The 12070-nt window shown below is 43.2% G+C and overlaps 1 protein-coding gene across 2 annotated transcripts; it reads left to right on the forward strand.

Annotated features, from left to right (window-relative positions):
- The first annotated feature begins 998 nt into the window (after positions 1 to 998).
- On the forward strand, positions 999 to 8229 carry yrdc (yrdC N(6)-threonylcarbamoyltransferase domain containing). 2 transcript variants are annotated; one of them, XM_068010896.1, is made up of 6 exons: positions 999 to 1234; positions 2180 to 2375; positions 3320 to 3434; positions 3592 to 3711; positions 5816 to 5958; positions 6741 to 8229. In XM_068010896.1, exons 1-6 carry the CDS (start codon positions 1096 to 1098, stop codon positions 6787 to 6789), a joined length of 762 nt encoding a protein of 253 aa, XP_067866997.1. In that variant the 5' UTR covers positions 999 to 1095; the 3' UTR covers positions 6790 to 8229. The 2 variants fall into 2 exon arrangements, with proteins under 2 accessions (XP_067866997.1, XP_067866996.1); XM_068010895.1 differs by having other exon boundaries at positions 1001 to 1234; positions 6445 to 8229.
- The last annotated feature ends 3841 nt before the right edge of the window (positions 8230 to 12070 follow it).

Raw genomic sequence — 12070 nt, forward strand, 5'->3', positions numbered from 1 at the left:
AACAATGGGTGGGTAATGAATGTGGCATTGCCAACATGACCCACATCCCAAGCACAAATATTAAAAGAATGTCTTACATTTACATCATATGGGTTTCATTGAGCTGTCAATCATAACATCACTCTGCTAATGAAGGACAAAACTAAAGATTTTGAGATGTATCTTGGCAACTCCTGTAAAGCGAATTCAGTCATCCGTCATGGTGTGATTTGTGTTTTTTGAACAACCAGAAATTTCGTTAGCAGAGGCAATAGACGGTACCAACCGCTGGGCAGAGCCAATAATTTTGATGTGAAGTTGCAAGGCCAGCTCTAGTTCATTAAGAGGATTAAGAAACACCCAGATAGACTGTTCTACTTCTTCATACTGCACATAGGGGTCATAAATACAAGATAGTTACTAACAACAATTTGTATTTATAGAGCACCTTTAATGTAATAAAACATCCCAAAGCACTTCACGGCAGCGTTAATAAATCCAATATGGAAATAAGGAGAGCTTACTGAGAGAGTCGTTAGAAATGAGAACTTGCTACCACAGGAGGTGGTAATAGCTGGGAATCCTTTCCAAAGAAAACTAGACAAGTACACAAGAGAAAAAGGAATAGATATAAAAGCAAAATACTGCAGATGCTGGAAATCTGAAATAAAAAGAAATACTGGAAACACTCAGCAGATCAGGCAGCATCTGTGGAGAGAGAAGCAGAGCTAAGGTTTTCAGGTCAGAAGGGTCACTGAAACGTTAACTCAGCTTCTCTCTCTACAGATGTTACCAGACCTGCTGAGTATTTCCAGCATTGCTTGCGAATATATATATATATATATAAAATGTGAGGCTAAGATGAGGCAGATGGAATAGGGGGAGACTCCTGCTGAGTATAAACACCAGCACGGATTAGTTGGGCCGAATGGCCTGTTTTTTTTTGTGCATGCTGCATATCGCATGCGTACATTTTTAGCGATGACGGTTCACACTGCTGCAAAATGCACCGCGCCATGCCACTGATTGCGGAAGTAAGTGTGAGCGGCGCGCTCCGACCTGTCAGTCAGCGGTTGCCCTGGGAACGGGAGCCGGGGTTGCCATGGAGCGGGTTCCATGTTGAGCGGGCGGCGGCTGCTGCGACGGCTCATGGGGAGCCACATGGGGACGGGAGGCGAGCGGCACTGCGGCCAGGCTCGCCTGATGCGGCTGCTGGTGGCCGGGCCTAGGCCGCAGCCTCGGGCTGGAGTAGGAGGTAAGCGGGGATGGGAGTGCCTGTGCCGTGTTGGTGCTGCCCGGTTTGGCAGCCATTTAGTGTTGGGTTACTCGGGCTCGTTTTAACCTCGGAGGTCCCCCGGGCCTGAGCGTCCTGTCCACTCCTTGCCCTGTACCAGCATCTGCAGCTCCGGCCCAGGCTACTGGGGTAATGTCTGTAAATTGCATCAGCCAGGGAGGGAGGGTGAACTGCAGGAGTTCACAAGTGTGTCCAGATAACATGGGCTGGGGCAGTATTGTGAATATAACTCTGGAATCTGCCTATTGACACCCCAGGTATATGATAGCTGGTGTATCTGGAACTCGAGAACATTCCTCTGGCTTTAGTTCACCCATTCAGTAAGTTGCAAATGCACTTCAGATCAATTTGGTTCCATTGCAATCACAGGTTAATTATGCATGTTGAACACTATTGGTCCCACCCACAATGACCTTATGTTCTCCAATTGCAGCATCGAATTTCCAAAATAATCGACGTATTTGTGAGAAGAATTTCCTTATATTAGCCCTTTAGCTTTCATTACTTTGTCCCTTCTTTTGCTGTTGTAATGGAATTTAAAGTAATATCCTGGATTTCGCTTTTCTATTGCCTCTGTACTTGCTTAAAACCTGTTAATCGCTAACATTTTTCAGTTCTGTTGAAGGATCTTCAACCAGAAATGTTAACTCTGTTTCTCTCTGCACACATGCTGAGTCTTTCCAGCATTTTCTGCTTAATTTCGGATTTCCAGCATCTGCAGTATTTTGCTTATGTATCAGTGGGCTGTTTGGTTTTGGGCTTGGCTTTTCTAAACATCCTTTGAAGTTATCAGGATGCCATTTTACAGGAATGTTAGCTCCAACACACATGTGATTACTAGCTTATTTTTACCAGTGAAACTTTTGATAAATCCACAGTTTAATATAAAACTTCTCTCTACCCTAGATTGGAAAGATGTCTTAATGGAGACCGTAAAGGTTCTTCAGAGTGGTCAAGTGGTGGCAGTTCCTACAGACACGATCTATGGAATCACCTGTCTGGCGCAGAATTCTGAAGCCATCCGAAGGATTTATGAATTCAAAGGACGAAATGAGAACAAGCCTTTAGCTATTTGTGTTGGAAATGTTGAAGATATTTATAAGTGAGTGCAAGTGCAGAACAGATCAAACCTAAAAATACTGTTTGATATTTCATTATGTTCCTGTATGTGACTCTCTATGATTTCAGACTGCTTTAATTCCTATCTATAATTAATAACACATTCTTAAAGGTTCCATTTATTTTCCAACGGTAACATAAGGAGATTGGGCTCTTTTCTTTGGAAAGGAACAGTCTTGGAGATGGCCTAGTTGAAGTTTTCAAGGTTATAAAAAGAATGGACAGTTGATCCCAGCGGCACAGTGGCGCAGTGATTAGCACCGCAGCCTCGCAGTTCCAGCGAGCCGGGTTCAGTTCTGGGTCCTGCCTGTGCGGAGTTGCAAGTCCTCCCTGTGACCGTGTGGGTTTCCGCCGGGTGCTCCGGTTTCCTCCCACAGCCAATGACTTGCAGGTTGATAGGTAAATTGGCCATTGTAAATTGTCTCTAGTGTAGGTAGGTGGTAGGAGAATGGTGGGGATGTGGTAGGGAATATGGGATTAATGTAGGATTAGTATAAATGGGTGGTTGTGGGTCGGCACAGACTCGGTGGGCCGAAGGGCCTGTTTCAGTGCTGTATCTAATAATATATTAAAAAATTATTCAGTACGATGGGTTCTAAGAATGAAGGGGCATAAACTGGTAGTTAGGAACAAGAAGAGACACCTGGTAGAATTTATCAACCCAGAGGCCAATAGGATAGTTGAATAGATTTCCAGGGAAATGAACAGTATAAATGGGCTTGAGACAATTGGATGTGTTCGTGGAGAGTGAAGGAATTGGAAGAGTTGGCAAAAGGGTGGGTGGGGTTAATTGATTAAAAAAGGTCACTTGTTGGTCCTTTTGCTGTTCCTAAAAAATTATCATCTTAAAAGATTATCATTTGGTAATATAGAAACTACCAGCCTGCAAATATTTTGTGGATTGAGGACTTTCCTTTTTCCCCACAGGTACTGTAAGGTCACTGTTTCTGACCAGGTATTAAGTGATCTCCTGCCAGGACCTGTAACATTGGTCTTCAAGCGATCAGATAATCTGAACAAAGATTTGAATCCTTTCACTGAAGTAAGAATGAATTGAATAATCTGTGCTTTTTGTTTGATCACATGGCTTTGTTCTGTGACCAGAATAAAAGTCACTGTTCAGAATGCCTGTTCATGATTGCTGTCACCCAGCGATGCCAGATATGTAATAGTGTCCAACTTGTCTATTTTACTTGCAGTTAGTGGGTGTACGTATTCCACAGCATCCGTTTATTCAGAAGCTGGCACAGGTGTGTGGTGAACCTCTAGCTTTGACGAGTGCCAACCTCAGCTCTCAGACCAGCACTCTAACTACAGAGGTGCGTATTGCTCAGTACCAGTAACCACTGTTAGATTACCTGGAATTTGTTTTGGTTGCTCTCTCTTAACTGTTCGCTTGCCTTTCCATTAACTTTAATAAATATTTATCATCTTCGTTCCCGAAAGCAGTGTCTTTTGTTCATCACTTCCTCAGGTACTGATGGCTTTCCAGTATTGCTCAAGTGACTATTTTCCATTGTGAGAATGGGACGCAGTGTGTTTTTACCATGGCTGGGGTGGGGGGCATAGGGATTGGTTGCTGTTGAAAGATGAGCTTGACTCAGTATTAAAACCTTATAGCAGATGTCATTGAAAAGCTATCAGTAGCCCTGCTTTCCATTTCACAAGGCACAGGAGTGATATAAATATGAAACTGTAAGACACAATGAGAAATTAGACATTTGCGAGACAGAATCACTGAACTGTTACAGTGCAGAAGGAGGCCATTTGGCGCATCGTGTCTGCTCTCCGAAAGAGCATTTCACTCAGTTCTATTCCCCCAGATTCTCCCTGTAACCCTGCACATTCTTCCTTTTCATATAACAGTCTAATTCCCTTTTGAATGCTTCAATTGAACCTGCCTCCACCACACTCTTAGGCAGCACATTCCAGACCTTAACCGCTCTGCGCGAAAAAGTTTTTCCTCATGTCACTTTTGCTTCTCTTACCAAATACTTTAAATCTGTGCCCTCTCGTTCTCGATCCTTTCACGAGTGGGAACAATTTCTCCCTATCTACTCTGTCCAGACCACTCATGATTTTGAATACCTCTATCAAATCACCTCTCAGCCTTCTCCTCCAAGGAAAACAGTCCTAGATTTTCCAATCTGTCTTCATAACTGACGTTCCTCATCCATGGAACCATTCTCGTGAATCTTTTCTGTACTCTGTAAAATGCCCTCACACCTTTCCTAAAGTGCGGCGCCCGAACTGAACACAATACTCCAGCTGAGGCTGAACTAGTGTCTTATACAAGTTCAACATAACTTCCGTGCTCTTGTACTCTATGCCCCTATTAATAAAGCCCAGGATACTGTATGCTTTATTAACTGCTCTCTCAACCTGTCCTGCCACCTTCTATGACTTATGCACATATACTCGTTCTGATGAAGGGTCACTGACCTGAAACGTTAACTCTGCTTCTCTCTGCACAGATGCTGCCAGACCAGCCGAGTATTTCCAACATTTCTTGTTTTTATTTTGGTCCAGTTAGTCTTGTCTTATTCACTCTTTCCCCATGTCTCTGCAATTCTTTTCCTTCTAAGTTACTTTTGAAAACTACTGTTGAATGAGAATTCACCACCCTATCAGGCAGTGCCTTCAAAATCCTAATCACTTGTTGGTGAAAATGTTTTTCCTCATGTCGCCTCTGGTTCTTTTGCCAGTCACCTTAAATCTGTGCCCTCTGGTTATTGACCCTTCGGCCACTGGAAATAGTTTCTCTTTATTTGTTCTGTCTAAACCTGTCATGATTTTAACCACCTCTATCAAATCTCTTCTTTAGCCTTCTCTGCTCTAAGGAGAGCAACCCCAGTTCCTCCAGTCTATCCATGTAACTGTAATCTCTCAATCCTGGCACCATTCTAGTAAATCTCTTTTGCACCCTCTCCAAAGCCTTCCTATCCTTCCCAAAGTGCAATGCCCAGAATTGGGGCCAGCTGGGGCCAAGCTAGTGTTTTATATTAAAGCAAAATACTGCGGATGCTGAATATCTGAAATAAAAACAAGAAATGCTGGAAATACTCAGCAGGTCTGACAGCATCTGTGGAGAGGGTGTTTTATATTGTAAGGTTGGCTGCAGATTAAACCAGCCATTGCTGTCACTCCCTTTTAAGAGCACTCCAGCTCGTGTTATCTGCTCTGAATAGGACTAGCCATTCAGTCACAAAGTACGGACAGTTTTGCAAATTCTTTTCCGGTAAGACTTATGGCAGATTTTGGTCCTTTCAGATGAAGCTAAACTTGAACCCAGGCCTCTGAAGTGACTCAGCATTGCAGTGACAAACTCCCCTGTCAATTATTCTGCTTGTCTGTACATAAATGAAACTTATGAGGAGAAAAGAAATCTGACCTTGTGAAAAATTTTCTCCCGAATTTCTGTAGGAATTTCGAGACCTTTGGCCTTTGTTGGGTCTTGTTGTTGACGGTGGACCAATTGGCAACATGATGAACCCTGAATGTCGGTTAGGATCAACAGTGGTTAACTTGGGCACTCCTGGCAAATACAGCATCATCAGGCCTGGTTGGTAAGCATCCATTTTCTGTTTTGAATTGATAACTTTCTCTTTCATAGAATTGTACAACACAGAAGGAGGCCATTCCACCCATTGTGCCTGTGCCAGCTCTTGAAAGAGCTATCCAATTAGATCCATTCCCCTGCTCCTTTCTCCAGAGCCCTGCAAAAGTTTCCTTTTCAACTATTTATCCAGATCTCTTGAAAGTTACTGTTGAATCTGCTTCCATCAGCCTTTCAGGCAGTGCATTCCAAATGATAATGATTCACTGGACCAGTTGTCTTAAATCTGTGTCCTTTGGCTACGGACCCTCAGGGCGGCAGTGTCCCTTCAAGTTTAAGTGGCTATTGGATGATCAACCTAGCTTTAAGACTAAGTAAAAGTAGATCTTCAATAGAATTTTATTGTTTGCAAAGAACTTGCCTCATTTGGGAGTTTACTGACGAATCATATAACTGATTTTATTTTCTCTCTCTTTCTCTCTCCCCCTCCGAACAGTGCATTTAGTACCACGGTGGAAATTCTCCAGAATAAGCATGGCTTGTTCTTGCAGTCATAGAACTGACGAACTTTATCGGAAGTGATTACTTTCCTGCATACAAAACATGGCAAAATATGTCGGACTCACTCTTGCATCTGTGTCTCTATTTGTTCTTGTGGGAAAGCTTTGGTCCTGAAAAAATCGTCTGTCTTTCGTCTCGTGTTGGCTGTAATGTGCACATGCTATTGACTCCTCATCATACCCATTAATTGACTTTCCATTGCAAGTTTACCCTGCTTTTATTCTTCCACAGTACAGTTTATGGAAGTGAAAACCTACCCCAAGAATATTGCAGGTTGTGAGCTAAGCACTTGTGCAGTCCGTTGCCATGCTTTCTGCGTGCTCCAATCCTGCTAAGACGTAAAATCTCCTGCCAAATGAAGTTGCTCAAGACCAAGCTATGTTTTGGAATTTACACTTTTGTGTTCTCGCTTTCTACAGCTAATGTCCTGGGACTTTCATGAGAGATGACTGTCATTGTTTTTGTATTTTTTTTCTATATAACTGCCAGTGTGGAGTACAGTGCTGGGGAGTTCCTAATACTCACTCTCCTTTCATATTGTATTGTTTCAATATTAGTTATAAGTTGAGGAAATATTAAACCTGAGCTCAATTTAAATATTGATAACTGCAACGGAATCCTAAGAACGAACCTCAAATGCAATCTGCTCCCTCAGGAACAATTACTCATATATAATGTTTAATTAAACATAAAGTGTTTAAGTGTGATGTGATAGGATACGACTTTCATGAATGAACTAAAAGCATAAAATCCAGATTGTTGATCTGGAGTAAGGACAAGCAAACAAAATGCAAAGATGTTTTGCTCCACTGTCATGTGGTTGATGAGGATGGGGTTTGGGGTGGGGTGCAGGAAACCCTCTCTACCTCTGTCTGACAGCAAAGGTTTTGCTAATCATTCCTGTTTTGAAGCTAAGTGTACACCTTGCTCCTGGCCCTTCAACAATTTTGCTTTTTATTCAAGCGGTGAGAGGTTTATGACCAGGTTTTGCTGCTGACTCCCTTTCTCCCTCTGGTTAATGGTCTTTGTTCAATGAGGAGGGGGGAATGAATCCTGGGTCTGCTCATCTGTTGGCACTAGGCCATCTGCTGCTTCTCCCAACCCTGACATCTTCCATTGGAAAGGGAATTTGTTACTTTACCCAAAAAAAGGCAGCAGGAGTGCTAGTGCTAAATATAGCAACCTCCACCTTGTGAAAATATGAAACGGTGGCATCTGAAATAATGAAAACTAAGAACAGAAACATTGCAATAATGTACTTAAGACATTTACTTTGATCAATAGACTGTGGCAAATTAATACTTTTGAGCAGCTATGTAGATTTATGTCGATGACATTCAATGCTGCATTGAAAATTAAATATAATTTTGTTAGATTAACTTCAAAGAACTACAGCCACCTTTTAAAAATTCTGAATGATGATTCATCGGGTATTAAATATGATGGGTATGAGAAATCCAAATATATATACAAAATTTAGGTTTGCACCATTGGTTTATAATGCAGTTGACATGCAAATACTGCAGAGTGTCGAGGGTAAAAGGATACATGCCCTCTGTCATGTAGTCTCCATTGATTGAGAGCAGCCATTTGTTTATCTGTTTCCGAGCTGTGATATTTGCCTCTTTTAAACTAAACTTATTTTTCTTGATTATTGTCTTAATGTGTTACCTCAAACCACTGGTGCCTTGGTTAAAATCTATTAAAAATTGAAAAATGATTCAGGTGAGTTGCAGAAAAATACATTGTGGAAAATCTCTGAAGCATGTCTCCCTGTCAGACAGTATCTGTGATTGACAGTTTTTTTTATAATTGAACTAGTGGCTTAGTCTTTTATTGATAGAACTTCTGGTTTTTGTTTTCCCCCTCTGAATTCAGGTGCGGTTAATTGCTTGCTAATTTTTCTTAGCTTTTGTATTCAGAAAACATTGGGTTTAATCAACAAAAGAATTGCAAAGAAATTCTTTTGGGAGTGTCGAAGCTGTTGTCGATGAGTGGTTTTCGAAATGTTTCTGTGTGGGAGATCTGACACTGTGAAGAGCCCGTTCATATTCCTAGTTCTGAAGGGCAATGTTAGTTCCCTAAAGGAATCATTGCAGAAAATATTTTAGCATAAAACACAACAGAAATAGCGTGCTATTAAGGAAGCAAGCAGGGAAACTTCCAGACTTTACAGTCTGAAAACTGAAGGAGACAGCAAGTAGATGCCATTCTGCAACATCAGCCACCCAGAATTAATTTGTGGAGGAGAATGATGACATAGACATTAGAAGCATAGCTTTTCCTGCTACTAATGCAACAGGGTATGGCTAACAGGAATGAAAAAACAAAATACTGCTGATGCTGGGAATCTGAAATTTAAAAGAAAATGCTGGAAATACTAAGCAGGTCAGACAGCATCTATGGAGAGAGAAGCAGTTAACATTTCAGGTCAATTACTGTTTCCGGTTCTGATGAAAGGTCACAGACCTGAAGCGTTAACTCTATTTCCCTCTCCATAGATACTGCCTGACCTGAGAATTTCTAGCATTTTCTATTTTTATTACACAGTTTAACATGCCTGCCATAGGAGCTATATAATAAAGCAGAATCGTAGAATGGTTACAGTGCACAAGGAGGTCATTTGACCCTTTATTTCTGTGTAGGCTCTCTGCAAGAGTGACTCCGCTAGTCCCACTTCCCTGCCCTTTTCCCATAATCGTACAATTTTTTTCCTCAAGATAATTATCAAATTACCTTTTGAAAGCCAAATTGTATCTGCCTCCACCACACACTCAGGCAGTGCATTCCAGATCCTAACCACAGGCTGTGTTTTCAAAAAAGTTTTTACATAAGAAATAGGAGCAGGAATAGGCCATTTGGTCCCTCAAACCTGTTCTGCCATTCAATAAGATCCTGGCTGATCTGATTGTAGCCTTAAATCCACTTTCCTGATGGTTCCCATAACCCTTGGCTCCCTTGTAGATCAAAAATCTGTCCAACTCAGCCTGTAATTTAATTGTCCACTTGCATTCGTGACTGGATGTGGCAGGACTCTAGAGCTTTGATCTGATCTGTTGGTTGTGTGATCATTTAGCTCTGTCTGTAGCACGTTGCTTCTGCTGCTCATGTATGTGTTGTGGCTTCACCAGGTTGGCACCTCTTTTTAGGTATTCCTTGCATGTTGTTCTACAATCCTCATTAAACCAGGGTTGGTCCCCTGGCTTGATGGCAATGGTAGAGTGAGGTGAATGCTGGTTCATGAAGTTACAAATTGTAGAGGAATATAATTATCCTACTGCAGATAGTCCACGGTGCCTTATGGTTGCCCAGTTTTGAGCTGCTAGATCTGTTCTGAATCTGTCCCATTTATGATGGTGCTCATGCCACACAACATGACGGAGGCTGTTCTCAGTGTGGAGACTGGGCTTTATCTCTACAAAGATTCTGTGGTCACTGCTACCAATACTGAACTGGATAGATTCATGTGGAAGAGGTCTTTTGGTTTTTCCCTTGTGTTGATTCTTCCTCCACCTGCTACAAGCCTAGGCTGGCATTTATACCCTTCACAACTTGGCCATCCCTGTCAGTAGTGGTGCTACTGTTCCACTCTTGGTGATGGACATTGAAGTTTCCCACCCTCTGTGCCTTTGTTGACATCAGAGTGCGTTTTAAAAAAAATTTCATGTGATGTGGGTGTTGTCCATCCCTAATTACTCTTGAGAAGGTGGTGGTGAAATGTCTTCTTGAAGCACTGCTGTCCATCTGGTACAGGTACACACGCAATGCTGTTAGGAGGGAGTTCCAGGATTTTGATCCAGCAACAGTGAAGGAATGGAGCTATATTTCCAAGTCAGGATTATATGTGACTTGGAGGGGAACTTGCAGATGGTGGTGGTCCCATGCATCTGCTGGCCTTGTTCTTCAAGGTGGACAAGGTTGTGGGTTTGGAAGATCTGTCAAAGGAGGCATAGCGAGTTGCTGCAGAGTATCTTGTAGATGGTACACACTTCTGCTATTGTGCGTTGGTGGCGGAAGGGGTGCTGATCAAGAGGGCTGCTTTGTTCTGGATGGTGTCAAGCTTCCTGAGTGGTGTTGCAGCCACACTCATCCAGGAAAGTGGAGTGCAATCCTGACGTGCCACCAGCTGGTGGCCAAGCTTCGGGGAGTCAGGAGGCGGGTTGCTCGCTGCAGAATTCCTAGCCTCTGACCTGCTAATGTAGCCACAGTATGTATATGGCTGGTCCAGTTCAGTTTCGCTTTCTTCCAAGTGGTGTTCAACATGGAGGAGTACTGATTGTTCAGCTGAGGGACTGCGGTAGTTGTTGATCAGCCGGAGGTTTCCTTGCCCATGTTTGACCTGATGCGATGAGCTTTCAATGGGAATCAATGTTGAGGACTCCCAGGACTACCCCTCCCAATTGTGTACCACTGTACCATTACTGCTGGTAGGTCTGTCTTTCGATGGGATGGTGATGGAGGAGTCCGATGTTGGCTGAAAGGTATGATTTAATAAGTATGTTAGGCTGTCACTTGATTTGTCTGTTGCGGCAGCTCTTCCAGTTTTGCCTGAAGGCCCCAGATGGTACAACTGAGTGGCTTTCTAGGCCACTTTAGAGAGAAGTTAAGAGTCAAACACATTCCTGTGGGTTTGAAGTCACATGCAGGTCAGATAGCAAATTTCCTTTCCAAAATTATATCAGTGAGCCAATCGTGGCTTTCATGCTCATCATTACTGATACCAGCTTTCTAATTCCATATTTAATTAAATTTATGACGACTTTGCTGACCGTGCAACCACTAGGTGATGCACTACTGGCACATGCAGCCTCATTGACTGAAATGTCACTGCCTGCAACATCTCATGGAACTGCCAGTAATAAAGATGGCGCTGCACAATTTGACGCAAAAAAGCGAATTAAACCAAAACCCTCTCAATGGCCAGGATCGCTGCCTCAATCACCGCATTCAGGTCCCCACTCCCTCTCGTGGCCATCTGCTCGCCATTCCCAATTACTCGTCGCTCCACTCCTCACCGCTCCCCTGTCGCTCCTCGCCCCTCACTCCCCCCTGGTGGTCACTTGCTTCCCACCCTGCCTCCCAGTTGGTCGCTGCTCGCCACACTTGCCCGCTCGATGCGTGGTGATGTCAGCGTGCATGCACCAACTCATGCTGGCAAGCATTCAGATGCACTGATGACGTTGACGATCTCTCTGAGCATGCTCTGCATTGTCAGGAACCACAATGGCAGGGAACCTGAACTCGTGCCTTTATCAGTAGTCTGTGTCTGGGTTCCTAGGTAAGATTTTAGGGAGCTAGGAAGGAGATTTAAAAAGCAAAAGCAGTAATCTCAGGATTACTCCCAGTCCCACGTGCAAGTGAGCAAAGGAATAGGAGAATTGAGCGATTGAACACGTGGCTGGAGAACTGGTGTAGGAGGGAGGGCATCAGATTTCTGAGAAATTGGGACTGGTTCTGGGGCAGGTGGGACCTGTACAAGATGAGCGGGTTGCATCTTCGCAGAACTGGGCAGAATATCTTTGCAGGGAGATTTGCTAGTTCTGTTGGGGAGGTTTTAAACT

This window comes from Heterodontus francisci, chromosome 31, assembly GCF_036365525.1.
Source record: "Heterodontus francisci isolate sHetFra1 chromosome 31, sHetFra1.hap1, whole genome shotgun sequence".
In the NCBI taxonomy this organism is placed as follows: domain Eukaryota; kingdom Metazoa; phylum Chordata; class Chondrichthyes; order Heterodontiformes; family Heterodontidae; genus Heterodontus; species Heterodontus francisci.